Genomic DNA, 21,303 nt, shown 5'->3' with positions numbered 1-21,303 from the left:
AAGAGAGAATTAGGATGAGTTTACATAAACTGTTCCATCAAAGAAGTCCTGACAATCAGGTCAGACCAAGAACTTTCTGATAATTTTTAAACACATGCAACAGACATCTTAAATAATAATGAAGATTTTTTTATTTTTATTTCTTTGGTGCAAGAGATTGAACCCAAAGCCTTGAATTACACCCTCACTCTCTAATAAGGATTTAAATGAAGTCAATAACCTATAACTTTTTAGAAACTAGATTACCAGTATTGATCAAAATGTTAAGTTTTATTCTAAAACTTAACAGATGTTTTGTATAGATGATGTTATTGCAACATTTATGTACACGAAAAGATCCATAGTTAAGGAAGTTAGTTAAATATATCCATTCATTGAACTATTATGCCACTACTAAAACTGAAGTGAACGTTAGTTCGATGGTTAAGCACCCCTGGGTTCCATCCTTGGTATCAAAAAAAAGCAACATCTTTTCATGAACATCAAACTAGGAATGAGAGTTCCCTCAGCCTGATAAAGGGACATCTCTTGAGAAACTCACAGCTAACAAACATCGTACTTAATGGTGAAAGAAAGGAATAAGACTAGGATGTCTACTCTTACCACTTCCATTCAGCATTTTACTGGAGGTACTAGCCATGGTAGTTAGTCAAAGAAAAAAAAATTTTAAAGGTATACAGATTGAAAAGGAGGTAAGACTATAACTGAAATATACATGACCTTATATATAGAAATTTCTCAAGAATTTACACAAAATATTAGAGCAAAGTTCAACAACACTACCAGAGACAAGATCAACATATGAAATCACTTACATTTCTATATACTAATAATAATCTGAAAAGAAAATTAAGAATTCCATTAAACATCACAAAAATAATATGGGGGCCAGGCATGTAGCTTATTGGTAGTATGCTTGCCTAACATAGCAAGGCCTTGGTTTGATCCTCAGCTCCACAAAACAACAACAACAAAATTTTAATATACATAGGAATAGATTTAATGAAGAAAACACAAATCTTGTATACTGGATACTATAAAACATTTTTATAATATTTCAATGCAATAGTTTTTGTTTTCTGTTTTGGTACCAGGCATTGAACCTAGGGGCACTTAACCACTGAGCCACATGCCTAGTCCTTTTTTTATTTATTTTTTATTTCAAGACAGGGTCTCACTAAGCTGCTGAGGCTGGCCTTGAATTTACAATCCTGCCTCAGCCTCCTGAGTCACTGGGATTACAGGCATGCACCACCAGGCCTGGCGCAAAACTTTGTTGAAAGAAACTCAGACCTACACATAAATGGGAAGTCATCCTGTGTCCATCGATTGAAAGATTAATATTTTTTGTACAAGGGACAAGAAAACTTTACCTATAAATGGAATTGCAAAAGGATCCTGAATGGCCAAAACAGTCTTAAAGAGTAAATATAGAGGGCTTACACATTCTGATTTCAAAATTTATTGTGAAGCTATATAATAATCAAGACAATGTGGTGTTGGCATAGGGAAGACGGAGATCAATGGAACAGAACTGAGAATCCCAAAATAAATCCACTTGGTTTTCAATAATGGTGCCAAGACCATTCAATGAGAAAATAATACTATACTTCACTGCACAATTGTCACCACCACATAATAATCACCCTGTTTTTTTCAGTCCAAAAAATTAGTTTATAGCCCTTCATTATATAATTGTTGTATTGTATAATTCTGTTCATCACACCACTTAAAAAGTAAACGGCAGCAATGTATTCAGTGGCATATGGATGTGCATTTGTCTTCTCACATACTGCAAGCCATGAGCCTAGAATTCTCAGTGCACACAATGTCAGCATATTTCCAAAAGCTGACTTGTATGGTTTGTTAAAAGTGCTCCAGTATTAATGGTAAACACATCTTTCAGGAGTGGCACTGAGGACAATGTGTCAGAAAACAAGACCAATGAAAGCAGCATAGAATCTTTGGAAACAAAAAATTAAGTTTTTAAGTTCATACTTCACAAGACTGTAGTAAAAGTTCCCAAGTGTGATACCTCCACTTTGGTACACAAATCAATGACAACTAATGTGTTAACATTTTCCTTCAGACCAAAAAATGTTCTCAAAACTGTTATCAAAGGAAAACTATGTGTCAATTTGGACTACACAATTTTAATGGATATTCACAAGTATCCAGTGATGCATCCTAACCTTGCACCAAAGACAGCTTAGTAAAAAAATGATTTTAAAGTAATACCAGCAACAATTTTTTAGAAATTTATGCCGGGCACTGTGGTGCACACCTGTAATCACAGCAGCTCCAGAGGCTGAGGCAGGAGGATGGCAAGTTCAAAGCCAGCCTCAGCAATGACGAGGCGTTAAGCAACTCAGTGAGACCTGTCTCTAAATAAAACACAAAATAGGGCTGGAGATGTGGATCAGTGGTTGAGTGCCCTGAGTTTAATTCCTGGTACAAAAAAAAAACACTTTATATAGTAGTTGCACCTCACTCTAGCGCACACACACACACACACACCCAAAAAAAAACTTGGCATAAAATCTGCACCAATTATGTGGTGAAAAATGGTATTCTTTTCAACAATGGTGCTAAGACAACTTGAATTTCCGCCCATAAAATAATGAATTTGGAATGCTACCAAATTTTTCACAATATATGTAAAAATTAAGTCAAATATATCAAAATTAACTCTCAGAAAACATGGGGAAAATCTTTATGACCTTGGATTAAGTGACAGTTTCTTAGACAATACCAATAGCACAAGCAAACAAAAAATAAATTTCAAACTTGGCCCATCAAATGACACTATTAAGAAAGTGAAAAGAAGAGAAAATATTTGCAAATCATCTGATAAAGGCCTGTTTTCCAGAATGTATAAAGAACTCTTAAAATTTAATAGTGAAAAGACAACCCAACTAAAAACAAAGGATTTGAACAGACATTTGCCAAAGAAAAATCCAAATAACCACATAAAAAGATGCTTAGTATCATTATGCATTAAAGAAATCAAACTACAGTGAGATACTACTTTATACCAACCAGCACGACCATAATTAGACCAACAATTAACAAATGTTTGCAAAGATGTAGACAAATTACAACCCGTAAACACCTTGCTGGTGGGACTATAAAGTAGAGCTGCTGCTTTGAAAAACAGGCCATCCTTCAAATAGTTAAACAGAGTTAGCGTGAAACTACCAATTCCACTCCTACCTATATAACTAAGAGAATGGAAAAATGTTCACACAAAACTTATAAATGTTGGTAACAATATGAAGACTAACCAAGAAGCAGCAACAATTCAGTGATGAATAAATAGATGGAGAAGTAATAAGGTTCTTTGTAGATGAATTTCAATTAATAAATGTAGAAAGCTTAACAGAAATAGAAGATCACTATTAGAAAACCACAGTGGTAATTGTTGCAGTCATGATACATAGACAGGACATGGTGGCATACACCTGTAATCTCAGGTACTCAGGAGGTTTAGGCAGTACTATTGTAAGTTAGAGGCCAAGATAAAAAAAAAAAAAAGATTCATAGACAGGGCTGAGGTGTAGTGCAGTGATAGATAAGCACTTGCCCAGCATGTAAGAGGCCTTCTGACTCAATCCCCAGCACTATACACACACAAAGATTCATAAACAAATGGTAAAATTAGTTGGCAAAATAAGATGTTTGCACAAACTCAAAAAACCTATCTTGCCAACTATGGTGGCCCCTGCCAGCCTGTAATCTCAGCAACTTAACGGACAAGAAATTTTCAGGTAAACATTGGCTATTTAGTGAAAAACTGTCTCAAAACATTTTTAAAAAAACTTTTATTTATTTAAAAGTCTGGGATGTAGTTCAGTGTTACAGGACCACTGGTTGAATCTCCAGTACCTACAAAAAAAGAAAAAAACATATCTCAAAATTTATTATTATGATTTTTTAACATGTGACCACAAATTCTTTGTAATTTCTCCCTCTTAGAGGTTTAATTTGCTTCTTCTTGTGTGGAATAGACTTGGTCATTTGCTTCTAATAGAGTATAGTAAAGGTACAGTTTTTAAAAATAATGTTGGCTGAGGGTTTAGCTCAGTAGTAAAACACTTGGCTAGCATGGGCAAGACCCTGGGCTCAATCCCTAACACCATCAACCTCTCCCTGACCCCCCACCCCCCCCAAAAAAAAAGAAACAAAAAAAAACTGGCAACCACCTTAATCCAAGAAATGATCAAGGTTAACATCACCAGTAATAAGTGAAGTTGTTATTACTTGTCACCTGACAGGATGCAACAAAAACACGTAATCACTTGGATTCTCCCCTTAAATCCATAATCTCGTTAGTCTATTTGTGAGAAAACAGCAGAGAAAAATTAATTGAGGGACATTCTACAAAACACCCAATCGGTACTCTTCAAAAGTGCTGAAAATACAGAAAGAAAACCCATCACAATTGGAGGAAACTAAGGAGTCATGAAATAAATGAAATACGGTATCCAGGAACAAAATAAGGATATTAGTGAAAAATTGAAGAAGTCCCAAGTGACCGTATTTTAGTTAATATCGTAGACTTGGGCACAGTGGCACATGCCTTATAATCCCAGAAACTTGGGAGACTGAGGCAGGAGGATCATACATTCAAGGCCAGCCTGGGCAACTTAGCAAGACCCTGCCTCTAAATTAAAAATAAAAAGGAGTGGGGATGTAGGCAAAGCACCTCTGGATTCATCCGTAGTACCAAATTATAATACAATAGAAGTGTTTTAAATTTTGATAAATGTAGCATGGTTATGTAAGATGTTAACATTAGAGGAAGTGAGGTAAAGGGTATCCACAAACCATCTGTACCATCGTTGCAACTTTTTGATAAATGATTAAAGAGGAAAAACAAAGTGGAGATATAGTTCAGTGGTAAAGCACTTGTCTGATATACATAAGGCCCTGGGTTCAATCCCCCACACCACAAAAGATAATTTTTTTAAAAAAATTAAGAATCATCTAGTGAAAAAGTACCAATACAGATAAGTTCTGTAGGGGTATATTGTAGTTTGAATTTGGAATGTTCCAAATTCCAAATTTGGAACAGGTTTGGTTCCCTTTGCAGCAATATTCAGAGGTGGTACTTTTAAGGAAGTGATTGGATCATAAGAACTCTGATCATATCAACAGGTTAATATAAAGATGGATTAATAATTTAATGGACTATTGGGAGGTGATGGAATCTGAAGGAGGTAACACCTAGAGGAATTGGGTCACTGGGGACATATCCAAGGGTATATCTGGCCCCTCCTTCCTGTTTGCTGGCCACCATGAATAGCTCTGCTCCATCACATGTTCCCTGCCATGATGTTCTGTCTCACCACAAGCTCACAGTGATGGGGCCAAGTGATTATGCACTGAGCAAAAACAAATCTTTCCTCCTCTAGGTTGATCTTCCTGGGTTATTTTGTGATAGCAATGAAAAGGTGACTAACACGGGGTATATCTGTATTTGGTTCCTGGTTCTCTTTACAGATACATGGCTGAATTAAATTTCCCTTCCCCCTTGACATTAGTATAGCCATGAGACTTCTCTGTTAACATTTATGAAATCTGAGTGGGAGTGGTGTGTTTTATTTCCAGGTGGAAGATCTAAGTGCCAGCAGTTACTTGCTGCATGAAGCAAAGTCCCTAGTGTGGATTAGAGCCCCCTCACTGGACATATACCATGAATAAGAAATCAATCTTTACTATTTCAAGCTGTTGAGATTTGGGGGTTGTTACCACAGTATAACCTCAATACTTAACTGATATAGAGACACCCATCATCCGGATGGAAATATTAGATATTTGAAAGAATGTCAGTTTCACATGTATATTTTCTAAAAACTGAAAAATTGAATCCAGGTTTCATCTGATTGATTAAATACAAACTAGTAGCCATTTTTGTGAAAGAATAATGAGGTGATACTTGTACCACTGGAAAATAAAAAGAATAGTCAAGTTAGCACTTATTAAATACTTAACTTAGACCAAGTCAGTTTTTCACTACTCAGTTCCTTTAAAACTATTAAGAGCCCCATGAAGTAGATACCATTATTATGACCATTTTTTAGGTGGGGAAAGGGAGGCATGGAGATTGGAACTCAGTTTTGTTCCAGGTCCATGCATTTAGCCACTGTTACTCAGTCTCTCTAAGGAAGTATTTTTTAAGCCTTCTGTGATGAAGGACCAGTTGTTTGTTTTTTTGTTTTAATCTGACTTATCATGAAATAATACTTCAGTAAAATATAATTACTAGTAAAATGAAATAAAAAACAAAATGCAAGGCTATGTTTTTATTATTAAATTTGTCAGCTCTAAGATTACTTTTCAAATGTCTATATAGTTCTAAATGCTTATTCTCAACCTCTATATTTATCAAACTATTAATAACTTATGGGCTAGCACTAGTCTGTGAACCAAACTTTGAGGGTCTTTGCTCAAGATTTCCAAAACAGATATATATACCCAGTGCAGTGATGCATGCCTGTAATCCCAGCAGCTCAAGAGGCTGAGGCAGGAAGATTGCAAGTGCAAAGCCAGCCTCAGAAACTTAGTGAGGTCCTAAGCATCTTAGCAAGATGCTGTCTCAAAATAAAATATAACAAATGGGGGGGGGGGCTGGGGCTGGGGCTCAGAGGTAGAGCGCTCCCCTACAATGCATGAGGCACTGGGTTCGATCCTTAGCACCCCATAAAAATAAAATAAAGATATTGCATCCACCTATAGCTAAAAAAATAAATATTTAAAAAAATATATGTAATAAATGGCTGGGGATGTGGCTCAGTGGTTATGCACCCTCGGGTTCAATCCCTGGTGCCAAAAATAAATAAAAATAAAAACAGTTGGGGCTGGGGATGAGGCTCAAGCGGTAGTGCGCTCACCTGGCATGCGCAGGGCACTGGGTTCAATCTTAACACCACATAAAAATAAAATAAAGATATTGTGTCCACCTAAAACTAAAAAAAATATTTTAAAAAATAGTTGTATAAAAATTTAGTATATGAGAAAGATGCTTTTGTGGATGGGTAGGAGAGGATATGTCTTATGATCCCACAGTCTAGAGACTACAACTCTAGAACTTACCCAGGCACTGGGAGACACTCAAATTTTTCACTTAATAAGAAGAACCTAAAGGATAATTATGTTAAACATAACTGGATCTTCTCTTCAACTCCTCAGGTACATCCAGTGGTCCCTGTAATGCATGGGGGACATGTTCCAAGACTGCTAGTGGAAACATGATAACACAGATGATGATATTGTGCCCTATATATACTATGCCCTGTTTTCTTTTCTTTCTTTTTGGGAGGATACCAGGGATTGAACTCAGGGGCACTCAACCACTGAGCCACATCCCCAGCCTTATTTTGTATTTTATTTAGAGACAGGGTCTCACTGAGTTGCCTAATGCCTCATTTTGCTGAGACTGGTTTTAAACTATTGATCCTCCTGCCTTAGCATCTGGAGCTGCTGGGATTACAGGCACACACCACCAAGCTCAGTGTCTATGCCCTGTTTTGTTCAGACACATCTAGGATAATTTTATTTATAAATGGGACACCATAAAAGATTAGCCACAAGACTAATTGGATAATTATAACACTATACTGTAGCAAAAGTGAGGTGTTTGGTCTCTCTCTCTCTTTCAAACTATCTTGTGGTGTACTCAGCCTTCTTGCAGTGCCATGAGATAATACAAATCCTTTGAGATGAAATGAAGGGAGGCAAATGCTGTAGGGCATTGTAATGTGGTGTTGGGTCACTATGCGAGGGCTACCTGAACACGAGCCCTGTAATATCATTACAGTTGATCTAAGTAAATAAATGGGAAAAGAGATGATTTGTGTTCTGTGTGGGCTGGGTAGGACGGAGCAAGACATCATCATGCTACTCAGAATTGCATGCAATTTAAAACTAATGAATTGCTTATTTCTGCAATTTCCCATTTAATATTTTCAAGCTATGGTGGAAAATAGGTAACTGAAATCACAAAAAGTGAAACCATGGATAGGGTGAACAACTGCATTCATTCTTACTAAAGTCTGTTCTTGTCTTCTCACAGCAAATGTAATATGATCCCACAAATATACTATGACCTGGGTGTATATCTCCAAGATAAGAAGTGATCTATTGAACATATAAGCCTACGTTATTATCCATCTGATACTGCTAGCCTTAACAAGGGTGTTTTTGTAAAATTTTCAGGGAAATGGAAGACAGACAACTAGAGCTTCCTTCTGCCTATAACCCATAATTTTAGGAGAGAAAAAAATAAAATTAAAATTAGTCTCCCCCATTTTTTTTCCTAGGCAGTGTTGGGGGTTGCACCCAGGGCCTGGTGTATGCTAGGCAACCACTCAGCTACACTCCCAGCCCTTTAGTAACTTTTAGAATAATGCATAGTTCTCTGCAGGATTTCTGGGTAGGATTATAAATCATAAATTTCAAATTAACCTCAAGTAGATCTTCCAGTCACAAGGTAAATATGTAAGTTGTGATCCAAAAGGTATATTTAGAGCCTTTGCATGAGGCAAATATGAAAAGATAGAAGCATGACCTATAAAAACATCAGATGATATTCTTATCCTCTGGCTGAGAGGTCTTAGGACACTGGGTATAAAAGGTAAAGTCCCTCAGGTGACTTCTCCATGTAAAATCTGGAATTTGGGCAAAGTGACAGCAAATTACAGTACACCTAAACTCCCCAAATTCTTAAAATCCATTTGTATCCCACAGTTCAGTGGTATATCTATGAGAGAATCCTATTGACCAGAACAAAATCCCTGTCATATAGTCCTGGCTTGTATTATACATAAGTCCTTGAATTCTTGAAGAGTTTCCTTCTTCCTTAAGCTTTAGAAGGAGCCTAAAGGAATTACCTCATCCATAAGATAGAATTTTGGGAAAAAAAAAGGTTCTAGAGGGCTGGGGTTGTAGCTCAGTGGTAGAATGCTTGCCTCCCAGTGCTAGGTTCAATCCTCAGCACCACATAAAAATAAATAAATAAAATAAAGGTATTGTGTCCATCCATAACTGAAAAAAAAATATGTATTGAAGTAAGTATTTAAAAAGTTCTTGTTTTCCTATAGTAAGACCATATAAGTCCACAGTAAGTCCATGAATAAGAATATTTCACCTTCCAACATGTTTGAGGCTTTGTAAACCTCAATTTGAAAGAGACACAATTTTGTGATTTTTTTTTTCCAAGAATGTCAATTACTCTGGTGACTAATGTTTTCAAGTCATGTGGCAAGCCAAAGGAGACTGGGTCTGGTTTTAGTGCCTTGGCTTCTCACCTTTCATCTGGGCAGTTGGTTCTGAGAAGAGGGCTGTTTCTACGTGAGAAACCTAATGTTGTCCTACTTACATTCCAGTTTTGTTTTGTTTTGTTTTTCTTTTGCAGTGCTGGGGATTAAACCCATCGCCTCAGACAAATGAGGTGAGCACTGTGCTTCTCAACTACATTCCCAGCCCTATGCTAGTTCTTTCTAAATGCCCTGATGCTGTACTGACTCAGCCTTCCTTCCCTCACTAACTTTATCTTCCATCAAATGAGAGTTCTTTAGCTCTCTATTCAAACCAAGTGTTGGTAAACATTACTCTTTTGTTCCTCCTCCAGGAATCTAAAGCAGTTTCAAAGAGTACAGATGTGGCTCACTTTCTTGCAGTTCTAATAATACTTAATGTGAAATCAAAATAGAAACATATCAGAATATCCATATTCTTGATCTAAATGCACATGAGAACAAAAGCAGGACTGTACATAAGAGTTTCTGACACTTTATTTTTATAATCTTACTAAAAAAATAGCCCCTGGGAGCCAGAGACTGGAGAGGCTGAGGCAGGAGAATTACAAGTTCAAAGACAGCCTTAAGAACTTAGGGAGCACCTGTCTCAAAAATTAAAAAAGGGCTGAGAAAGTGGCTTAGTGGTTAAGTGTGCCTGAGTGCAATCCCCAATACCAAAAAGAAAAAGAAACAGAAAAAAAAAAAAAAGAAAGAAAGAAAGAAAATAGCCACTGGTATCTTCAGGCTTTGCATCTGTAGCACAAGTGGTATCATCCTTCCCATGAGTAGTGCACTTTCATTCCCAGCACAGAAAGTACACGTTGCCTTGTGTGTCTCCCACAGCAAGGTGCAAGGTAGAGTTGGGTCCCAGCCAAGGTTCCAAGCAGCTCACTGCTCCTTCACATCGGAACAGGCCCAGCTAAAAAAGGAATGAAAACAAGAGTAGGTGAGGGCTATAAGACTAGGATCTCCTTCCTAACTTATTTTTCACTCATGTCAGTGTCTTTTATTTAGAAACAGGTAAGTCAGCACAAGAGGGATTTAAGAAACAGATTTCTAAAAATCTTTTGCCCTTACCCTAAATTTGTTCTCTTGCAATATTCCATTAGCCCCTATTGGACATGTATACACACACACACACACACACACATACACACACACACACACACACACACACACACTTACCAGTTTCATACTGGGTCTCTCCCATAGCTTAACATCTCTATCCTTTGAAGCTGTCACCAGCAACTCAGGCAGCACATGAAGGGCTGTGACAGAGCCTGAGTGAATCTGAAGGGAATGGGACAGTGGCAAGGTGAGTCCTCAGTTAAGGAAGCATAGAAGCCTGCTATGTAGACCTAGAGCCTCCTCTACTACGTTTGTGACCCCTCCCTCAAACTCACCTTTCTATGCTGCCGTGTCTTTAGATGTGTGGTTGTCTGCCAGGATTCCATGTTGGTATCTAATTCACAGCACATAGATGAGTCTGTTTCTGGAGTCTGGGTTTTAGGCATTTTTACTTTTTTCTGCCAGAGATGACCTGTGGTCCATTCTCCTTCAGGGGTGCATGCAGCCAGGTTCCACAGCATCCCATCAGAGCTGGCACACAAAAATGAGGACTCTGCCATTTTAAAGGGATAGTTAGAGCCAGATCTCAGGCCCTAAAGGGACTGCGAGGTCCCCTAAACCATCTTAGGGATCCTATTCCCACTCACCAGATTCAGGTTTGGCCTGAGTTATTGTTATCTGGGTCCTACTAGGATTATCTAAATTCAAGTCAAAATCTGGGCTTTCTTCAAACTCTCCTGATTCCTTTTGTTTCTGTGAAAAGACAGGTAACTTTGTTTAGCTATCCATATCTGTTGGATGAAGCAAGAGTTTTCTGCTCTAGGATAGTCAGGATGCTTTTTTAAAAGTATAGTATAGGGCTGGGAATATTGCTCAGTTGATAAAGCACTTAACTAGCCTGTATAAGGACCTAGGTTGAATCCCTAGCACCACATGAAAAAAGATAAATATTGTAATGTAGATACAGAGAAGTACACAAATCTTAAATGTATATTGCAAGGAATTTTTATACATGCATCCATGCCACTACCCCCAGTTACCCTCTTGTCCCTTCCTAGTCAATTCCAGGCTATCCCCAGAGCCAACAACATTCTGACTTCTGTCACCACAAGTAATTTGCTTGTTCTGGAACTTCAACTAAGTGCAATTGTGTAGTACAGACTCCTCTGAGTCCAGCTTCCTTTGCCTAGAAAAATGCTTATGATATAAGTCTGTATTGTTTCATTCATCAACATTCAATATAACATTCTTTTTTATTGCCATGTAGCATTCCAATGTATAAATATTTGACAAATTATTTATCTTTTTCCTATAAATAAACTTTTAGGTTGTTTTGGTTATGAAAAATAAAGCTGCTATCATCATTCTTATACTTATCTTTTGAGAGAAGGTGCACTCATTTCTTTTAGGGATATGCTTAGAAGTGGAATCACTGGCTCATGGATAGGCTTTAATATGTAGCAGGTCAGGATTTAATAAACTTTCTGGAGACAAGGGGCTCATCCTTGAAGTAAACATCTAAGAAGTATCAGATGCCTACAAGGTAACTATCTGCTAAGCATGATGAGAGAGACAAGATGCAGTCCTTGCCTGCAAGATGCTAACATTCACAGCAGCAAGACAAGAGATGTGGGGTAAAAAATGCATTGAGAAAGCTCCTAGGTTTATAATTTCCCACAATGTTTAAGAAAGTAGAACTCTTTTTTGTACCAATGAAATATCACATGGAAACCCAATATCTAAAGCTCTAAAATAGTGTTGCTCCAGCTGAAGGAGGATAAGGAGATTGGAAGCCAAATGCATTTCCCTTCCCCATATCCTGCATGATGGGCCTCGTGGTTTAAAAACACTGGTCCTAGACAAATGTCAGTTTTAACACATACCCAGATAGGACTTACCCAGAAAGAAAGAAATCCAGGGTCTCCTGGCTGCAGGAAAAACACACCATACTCCTTGTGGGTGGACAATATCACAGGATGTTGTGCATACTTTTTCCTGGTTTATAAGAAAGTGAGAGGCTGAGCTAGGACCACTTTTCTTAAAGACCTCAGCGTTTGTTCTAAGTTGTACTCTACTTCAGGGTAACCACTATCCCACTTTTTCTTTCTCCAGCTTAGGAGAGAATAGCATTTCAGATCTTACCCTATTACAGAGGGAGCATCCCCTGGCTTCATGTGTAGTAATTCCAAATCTGCTTTGGCCAAGATGAGGGAACATCCATCAGGGGCCAGGCCCAGCCCTATCAGCACCCCCACATCTTGCAGAACTTGTTTCAGGTGAAGACTATAGCTAGAAAAATGTACATGGACAGACAAAGATCCTACTTTAGTTGACCTCCCTTAGTTCCCCATGAATTCTTCATGATTAAAGCACAAAGCAAAAGACACTAGTGCCCCCTCCAAACCCTGCTCCTCATTTTTCTGTTTGTTTTTGCAGGACTAGGGATCAAACCCAGGACCTTGAGCATGCGAGACAAATTCTCTACAACTGACTGATGTTCTCAGCCCATATTTTTCTTATATTCACCATCACTGTTCCTTTGCTTGCTCAAACTAGGAATTGCTAACATTTTTATTTTTCCCTCATATTCCTACCTGCAACTGATCAATAAGTCCTGTGGATTCTATCCACGACACATACTTAAATCTGTATCTTTTCTTCTCATCTCTACTGCCCATATCAGAGCTCACACTGTGTCTTCTCTTAGTATTTCTCCATCACGGTCCACCCTGTAGATTATCACTAGAGTTCTCTCTCTAAAGTTCAGATCATGGGGAATAGGGGTGTAGTTCAGTGGAACAGTGTGTGCTTAGTGTGTGTGTGCAACCTTGGGCTTGATCCTCAGCACCAAGAATATAAATAAGTAAATAAATGATAAATAAAATTCATATCATTATTCTACTCAAAATACTCAGCACTGTACTCTCTACAACCTAGCCCCAGTTTACCTTTTCAATCTAATCCTCCACCTACCCAGCTGCCTCTCCCTGCAAGAACCCAAGATCTTGGCTACACTCAGAACATTATGTACCCTCATGCCCTCAGAACTTCATTAATGCTATTTCTTTTTCCGGAAACACTAAAAGAAGGGAACTTCTTTTACTAGTCCAGAAAAGTCCTTTCCATTCTTTATGCCCAACCTCAAATGTCAACTCTTTCCTACAATTTCTCAAATTCTGCAGTCCCAGGAACAACTATAGGCTTCCTTAGTTAATAAAATTAATTTGTATCTGGTTCACACTGCCTAGCCCAGAGCTTGTCATCAAGTGGGCATTTGAGAATTATTCATTTAAATTGTCATGACCGGAAGCAGAAAACAATTGCCTGCACAACAACTAACAACCTATTGACCTTGTTCAGAAGCAGGAGTGGAGTTATTTGAATAAAATCCCTAGTACAGGGAAATGACCATTCCTACTACATTCGCCCAGCTGCTTTGTTTCACCTGAAATTTCTGGATGTTGAATCCTTCTGTAGTTCCACTTGCCACTCACTGATCTTTTCATCAGCACTGAGGACAAAGAAGGTGTGTGCTGAGTACCAGATCAGAGCACTGACACGGCCTGGAGCCTGGTGTATAAGACAAGTTTCATTCATTATTTCTGAGGACACAGGATTAACTTTCTTTCCCCTCCCAGACATATAAGCAACCTCTAGCCCTATCAAATACCAGGAAATACACAATCAGGGCAGAATTCACGTGGACAGAGAAATGAATTGCCTCAACTCACCTGTGCTGTGGCCACAGACTTAGCTTCCTGCCACAGAGTTAATTCCCCAACTTGATTGCCAGACACTGCCACAGAACCATCTGGTGCCCAAGCCACAGCAGTGATGGCTGCAGAACTCTTAGGTCTGTATGTTTCATCTGCAAAAGGCAGGAAGTGATTTGTTAGGAGCTAAGCTACTGCTGGGCTACAAGAAATGACAGCAGTTACCCTTGACCTTCTCTGTGTTGGTAACACAACCCTTTCTCATGCCTTGCCTCTGTCCATACTTCACTTACCTGTTTCTTTAGGTACCTGCCAGAGCCGCACAGAACCATCCTCTGAGGAGGTGAGCAGGAGGCCTGAGGTCTCTGAAACAGCAGCTGCACTGACTGGGCCACTGTGTCCCAGGAGGGTATATTTTTGGCACACCTAGGAGGAAGGGTTGCACATGGGCCATTGAGGGGTCTGACCCTACAGATGATTATCCCACGTACCTTCTACACCTTCCTCCACCTCATTTTTTTTTTTTTTTTTTTGCAGGGAACTCACCAAGAGAGGATGCCACAAACGTGTGGCCCCATCCAGTCCAACAGTCACCACTAGAAGCTCTGATCCAGGCTGTCCAGCTGATAAGAGACAGACCAGGTCAGAAGAAGGAGAGAAGCAAAGGAGCAGAAAAGAGGCAGGGAGGAAGGGAGATGGGTGACATGTCACTACCTGGGCAGGGTTCCAGGGCAGCTGCACAGTGGCTGATGGGTCCTGAGTGAGCAGGGATGCTGGTCAGCTCCACGCCCTGATGGTCCCACACCTTCAAGGCCCCATCCCGGCCCACAGACACCACATGTTCCTCCTGCCCCCAAGAGCACAGAATCAGAACAGGGTCATACTGAGAAGGTCATGAGAAGTAGGACTCCCTCTAAGAGCATCAGGGACTGGGAAGATGTCAAAGAATGAGGAGAACTCAGGAACAGTGGAGTTGGGTGGCTCAGGCCTACAATCCTGCCATAAAGTCATGATACTAGGATGCCATATTTTCATGTTTCCATCTCAATATATATTTTCCTCGCCTTCTCTCTTTCCTCATATCAACCCTCAGCCTCAACCCTATAATCCAGTCCCAAGTATCTCATTCTTTTCACTCCTAGATTAGGTACTCAATGCGTCCAGCCTCCCAAAGCCCCCTATCATTTCCAGAAACACCCAGAAAACTCTATTGCATTCTCACCACAGCCACTACAGCGCTCACGGCACTCTGATGGCCCCGGAACTGGCCAAGCTGCTGTCCCGAATCTGGGTCCCAGAGCCCCACAGAGCCATCCGTGGAGCAGGAGAGCTGCAGAAGCAGAAGTCAGAGGAGTGGGACTATTGGCATCTCTTCAGCATCTCTGTATGTTCACAATGTGGACTGGAGGGTAATAAGCCTTGTAATCAAGAGCATAGGCTATCCCGGGCTCAATCCCAGCTCGACTATTCACTGCTTTGTGATCTGGGGCAAGTTTATCTCTCTGAGCCTTGGGCTGCTCAACTATTCAAGAAACATAATGATAGTGCATCTCTTTTGAGACAGTGATTTGGGGGCCGGGTGCCTCTATATAAAGGACTTCACACTCTGCCTAGTACACAGAGCATAAAAATTATTATTCTTATGATTAATATTACGTCAATCAACAAATCCAGATAAAGGTGAAAAATCCACAATGCTAAGGAGAGCTCTGTCTGTCTAGAAGGCAGGGATAGGATAAACTATTCAACTGATATTCCCTCCTTTCTAATCTCTTCTCTACAGTGGGAAACTAGGCTTTACCAACACTGAGTGCAAAATTTGAGACTCAAGTTGTGCCTTAGAACCAAAGAAGTCATAGCAGTACCTTCAAGCTGCAGAACCAGGGCATCCCAAGCTCTAAAGAGACAGTATTGTCTTATTGTTAAGAACATGGGCTTTTCTATCAGAATGTTTATTGGCTTAGCTTTATAATTGACATGACTTTGGAAAATGTTCTTTATTCTATCTGAATCTGTAAAACAAAGATAAACAAGTAGGTACTTTACAGGGTACTATAAAGATTAAGTGTAACAATTTTATTCAAAGAGCTTCGAATGAGCCTGGCACTCAGTAAATGGCACTAAGTACTTTGTAAATGTTAGATATGATTATTATTAATAAGTGCTAAAAAAGGAGTGTTGTCTTTCCCCAGGAATACTGCTGGACTCTGCTGCCCCTATTCTGGCACTCACCAGAAGGTTGTCTTTGGTCCAGGAGCATCCAGTGACCCAGTCACGATGACAGGCAGGGAAAGAGCGAATCAGAAGAGGGGTTTGGGGCATCCTCACGTCCCAGCAGAGAAGATTCTGGATAGGTTCCAGGACAGCAGACAATCAGGATCATAGGAGGGAGATAGGAACACAAGGGCCATTTCAGGTAAAAAGTTTTCAGGAGAGAGAGCACAAGAGATGATAGAAAGATTTGCAGGAGACTTGGCAGAGCAAAAAGCAGGAGGAAGTGCTGGGAAATGGGCTGTTTAAGAAATCCCGGAACCCGAAGGGCTGCAGGGCCCTGGGGATATGTCCCTGTTCAGCTTACCCGATCCCTGCCCCCAGTGGCCAGTCTGCCTCCATCAGAGCTGAAGCTGCAGCAGTTTACAGGGCCCTGGTGTCCCAGGAGCTCAGTGTCACAGGGAAAGTCTTCTGCCTTAAGCGGCTGCATCAGCAACTGCCTCGACCACAGCCGCACCGTGAAATCCTCTGCATTGGAAACAGAATAGAAGGATTTCTGAAGGAAGGAGCAACATGGTCCTGGGAGGCCAGAGACAAAGGCAACCACGTGGGCTAAGGGTGATGTCTAAAGCTACAGCTTCAAGGGCGGGAGGCAGTGAGTCACTTGATGTGGAGAGGCCCTGGGCAAGGGTCACACAGAAATGCTCGGCAACTCCCAGCTCCAGCTCTGCAGCTTAGGCAAGGAGCGTGGCTCCACACCTCTCTCTAACTTCACAGGGCAGCTGCTCCAGGGCCCTCCCCTTCTCAAGGTTGCAGTGTCACTTTCAGCTTACTATCCGTGAACATCAAGCCTCTAACCACAGAGAGCCAAGCCCATTCTGCATTTTCACCTCACATCTCTCTCTCCTCCTGAAGGAAACCCACATGTTCACACTGTTATGTGTTTCTCTCACTGGGCAGAAACTCAAAGCATTACTAGGAGTTTAGAGTTCCCAAAATGAGGGTAGGGGAACAAGAAGAAACAGTCTACAATGATTATAGAAAGACAAATGCATTCAAAGTACCATGAAAGTTGTAAGCAAACAGACATTGCCCATGTGTATGTGTTCTCATACATACATGTATATAATTATAACTTGAAGGCAGGTATTAGCATATTTAAAGGAATGATTTGGTAATCCTGCCCACTGCTCAGTAGTACCTGAGGCAGCAGCCAAGAGTTCCTGGGAGGTGGCCAGTCCCAGCACAGGCTTCTGGGATCTGGACAGGAGCCAGAGGGACTGGAGGGAGTGTTCCTTGAGCACCCAGCCCTGCAGGGATCCGTCTTCTGCACCACTCACCAACACCCTGGAGCTTAGCCAGGCCAGTGCAGATACTGCTACATCTAGCACCTGACACTGAGCTCCCTGGGAACCTATGGAATGAGAGAAGAGAGTAAGACATTTGAAAAGGGGTGGAGCAAGACATATGCTCTTTCCAAAGGTACAAAAACCCATCCACTTTCCCTTTGGTACCTGGAGAGATTTTGTAGATCCTAATGCCATCTGCTCTGTACCCAACAGCCACCCGGTCACCATCTGGGCTGAGAGCCACAGAAAGGGCAGGAGAGACAGGAAGAGAGCCCAGGCATCCCCGGGGCTGTCCCAGAGACCCTGACCACACTTGAACCTGGGAACAGGGAAAAATGACTTAAGGATACTCCATCTCTACCACCCGGTACTTCCCACTAAAGGTACAGTCACCCCAGTAAAATCCTTCCATGAGAACTGCCCATGCATATACCACACCACTCTCCCTGTAGCTGCCACCATCTGTGACTCCAATCGCCTTGACAAAGCCCTCTGCCCTCACTCAAGTATTCCCTGTCTTTACTACTCCCTCCTAGAAACCCACCATGTGCCCTCTGTAACCTGACCTTGCCATCCTCTCCAGCTGTCAGCAACTGACACCTGGCATTCAGGAAAAGCACAGCAGCAACAAAGCCACAGTGGGCAGAGAAGGCAGCCAGTCGTGCTCCATCTTGCCAGGCCCATAGCTCCACTGTCCTGTCCAGCCGGCCGACAGCCACAACCCTTCCAGGAACATTGAAGGCCAATGTCCGGACAGAAGCTCCTGGGGCGCCCAATTCCTACACCAGGAGGCCAAATGGAAATGTCAGGGCCTACTCTTTGCATAAGCCCTAAATGATACAGAATGCAAATGTTCATCATTCCTTCCTTCCACTCCTGTCCTCAAGTGCTTCCTCCCCAGGGATTACACAGGACCTTACCTTGATGACTTGGAGGCCATCCACCCGGAAGAAGCTGACACTGCCACCCCAGCTGCCTGTGGCTACTACCTGCCCTTCAGGGTGGAAGGCAATGCAGTTCAGGGACTTAGGACAGGTGTGTTGAAAGGCCAGTTGCCCACGAACTGTGTCCCACAGCTAAAGAGAGAGAGAAGAAGCTTCAGGGTATGAATACAGATGCCAGAGTTTCTTAGTCCCAAAGCTCCAGAGGCTGCCTTGTCTAGTCCCCTACCTCAGCAGGTAGGACCTCCCTGCCATGTGGAGAGAACAAACTCACAAGGCTCACTCACAATTTAGGACCACTTTGTCATTACCTTTAGGCATCCTCCAAGGCACACAGTAGCCAGCAGCCTGCGGTCTGGGCTCAGGCAGCAGCCGGTGATTTGGTACTGGTGAGCCTTGGTCTGAAGCACCCTGTCCCAGGAAGACAAAGGTCTCTGGGGCTGCCTAGCCATAGGCTCCCTCCTCATTCCTTTTTCCCAAGGAAAGTAAAGGGAGTCCTCACTAGGAGACATGGGGAAAGAAACCCTTACCGACAACCATGCTGCAGGTCCCAGAGCTCCAGTAGCCCATCGAAGGCAGTAAGGAAAAGGGCACTCTCTGAGAGGAATGCACAAGAGGAGATTCCATCACAGCCACTCACCACAGACTTCTCCTCCTATGAGAGCAAGCAGGGAGGCATGGCTCGGCCACTCCCTCCACCCTCCATGTCCAACCACTCTAGGCCCCAACCAAAAATGAGACTAAGGCAAGAAGGGCTTAAGCCCTGAGCTCTCTGCATTCCCAGCTTTTACACAGCTTCTAGTGGGGCTCATGATCCAAGTATGGAGAAATCTTCACTCCAAACCTTATTCCTGTCCCCCAAGTCATGGGTTTTCATGGGTCTGAGGGAGTTATATAGGAGTTACAACAAGTGGTAGGAAGAGAAGAGGGAAGCTGTGGCTATGGGACTCCCCTCCCCAGCCTAATCTGCCATTACCTTCTGCTGAAATTGTTCCCAGAAATTTATAAGAAACATTTCCTGTGTGTTTTCTGAGGCACCTCACTCAACCCAGAAGGCCTGCCCTTCTCTATTCTGTGTCCCTCTTTCTATACAACTCACACAGCTCTTAATTATGGCAATAGCTGTTCTGGTTCCTTTCTAACCTTGTCTGTGTCACCTCCCAATATGGCTGATCACTTAGTAGACACAGACAATGTACCAAGACCAAGCTCCCTGCAATACTTAGTATTGACTTTCTGACCAAGTCCTTTGACCCAATGTGAAGGCAGTCAAGTTGCTAATCAAACAGGATGATAATGGGTGTGTCTGGCTTCTCCAGGGCTTCAGGGAAATCTATGAAGGTTTTCTGAAGGTAACTTCTGGCCTGCCTTGAGTGTCACACCTGCCAAGTTCTCAGGTCCAATAGGTAAACTGTCCCATTGGCAGTTCCCACAGCCGCTCTTTGCTCACTGGGGGAGAAGGCCACAGCAGTAGGAGATGAGGAAACTGCCAAAGACAAACTGGAGCTGGAGGAAAAATAGGAATAAAGAAAGAAACTGAATGGAAGAAAGCAAATGGGAATATATTTCATTTCTGTGCCTGAAATTCCCCTCCATGGTGATTCTGGTCTGTCCTTTCTTCTCCAGTTTCAAAAAGGGCTATAGCTGTTCTCTGTGGGCTTAGCAGGACTTGGCATCAAGGGTCTTACTTTTGCTGATCCCCCATGGTCTGGGGTTTATTAAGCCAATGTAGTGTACGCTGGAGGTGCCAGCGCTGGGACAGCAAAGGAGCCTGGCAGCAAAGAGGTGAGTCCAGAGGCTGGTTGGCTGCCTGCTGGTACAGGAGTAGTGGGTATTGGCTGAGGATTGGAGCCTGCTGCTGCAGGAAGGTGCGGAATACAGCAACATTAGCCTCAGGGACCATTTGTTCCTCTTCAGAGACTGAAGAAGCTATAAAAAAAAAAAAGTGAAGTGAGATAGAGTGCCACTGGGGAGCCAGGCTAGACCCCACTAACCTCAGTACCAAATAAAAACATACGGTGTGCCTCAAACAGTAAGTCTCAAAGTGTGGCCTTCCAGCCTCAGATCAGAAACACCTGTTCAAAGGATAAAGCTTTGGGCCCCACTCCAGAGCTAGAAAAGCAGTATCTGGACATCTCAGGAGCTGCAGTTCAAGCATGTTTCCTGGATAATTTTTTGTGCACTAAATAAAAGTCTGAGAACCCCTAATCTAAGAGATTTAAGCAAAAAATCTCCTGAGGCTCATTCACTCACCCTCTTGGTATTTTCAACTTGGAATGGAAATTTGGCTCTTTTTCCCATTATACCTCCCTCTGCACAGATACCTCATGATCACACTCAGGAGTCCCATGCCTTAGAGAAAAAAAGTCGCAGTGATACATCTTACCATAGAGAGCATGAGCCTCCAAGAGCCGAGGGATCAGACCTAATTCCAGGTGTGCGGCCACCACATGGAGACTAGTGAGGAACTCTGCAAGGAGGCCACGGTTCCCACTATGGAGCTGGGGAGGTCAGATTGAATTCATTAGGAATGTGAGAGGTCTCTAAGAAGGGACAATCTGCTCTTAGCCCTGCCTGTGCTGCCAAGACCTACACCCAGGTCAAAGGACCTGAAGAAGGAGGGCAGGAAAACTAAAAGGAGAGAGGCAAATGGAATGTGGAGGGCAGTAATGGCAGTGGTGATAGTAGTAGTGGTCAAGGGGAAGGGTCTAAGAATAGCCAA

At 41.8% G+C, this 21,303-nt stretch overlaps 1 protein-coding gene across 2 annotated transcripts in view; it reads right to left on the bottom strand.

Annotated features, from left to right (window-relative positions):
• Positions 1-9,776: 9,776 nt before the first annotated feature.
• The window catches only part of Tep1 (telomerase associated protein 1), a 39,024-nt gene continuing 27,497 nt past the window's right edge, over positions 9,777-21,303 (bottom strand). For both annotated transcript variants that reach the window (XM_021720878.3, XM_013365740.4), the window contains exons 33-55: positions 20,968-21,082; positions 20,270-20,510; positions 19,964-20,087; positions 19,112-19,236; positions 18,893-18,992; positions 18,561-18,716; positions 18,207-18,419; positions 17,806-17,959; positions 17,493-17,705; positions 16,659-16,819; positions 16,313-16,426; positions 15,303-15,410; positions 14,795-14,927; positions 14,627-14,703; positions 14,374-14,506; positions 14,099-14,235; positions 13,813-13,937; positions 12,510-12,656; positions 12,266-12,362; positions 11,015-11,120; positions 10,703-10,920; positions 10,485-10,589; positions 9,777-10,218 (exon numbers count right to left, since the gene is read on the bottom strand). In XM_021720878.3, the coding sequence (XP_021576553.2) occupies positions 10,096-10,218; positions 10,485-10,589; positions 10,703-10,920; positions 11,015-11,120; positions 12,266-12,362; positions 12,510-12,656; positions 13,813-13,937; positions 14,099-14,235; positions 14,374-14,506; positions 14,627-14,703; positions 14,795-14,927; positions 15,303-15,410; positions 16,313-16,426; positions 16,659-16,819; positions 17,493-17,705; positions 17,806-17,959; positions 18,207-18,419; positions 18,561-18,716; positions 18,893-18,992; positions 19,112-19,236; positions 19,964-20,087; positions 20,270-20,510; positions 20,968-21,082 (3,225 nt within the window). In that variant the 3' untranslated portion in view covers positions 9,777-10,095. The remainder of the gene's footprint in view (positions 10,219-10,484; positions 10,590-10,702; positions 10,921-11,014; positions 11,121-12,265; positions 12,363-12,509; positions 12,657-13,812; positions 13,938-14,098; positions 14,236-14,373; positions 14,507-14,626; positions 14,704-14,794; positions 14,928-15,302; positions 15,411-16,312; positions 16,427-16,658; positions 16,820-17,492; positions 17,706-17,805; positions 17,960-18,206; positions 18,420-18,560; positions 18,717-18,892; positions 18,993-19,111; positions 19,237-19,963; positions 20,088-20,269; positions 20,511-20,967; positions 21,083-21,303) is intronic.

This window comes from Ictidomys tridecemlineatus, chromosome 5 (genome assembly GCF_052094955.1).
Source record: "Ictidomys tridecemlineatus isolate mIctTri1 chromosome 5, mIctTri1.hap1, whole genome shotgun sequence".
NCBI lineage: Eukaryota > Metazoa > Chordata > Mammalia > Rodentia > Sciuridae > Ictidomys > Ictidomys tridecemlineatus.
The sequence above is the reverse complement of the archived record's forward strand: the minus strand, read 5'-3'. Positions and strand labels throughout refer to the sequence as shown.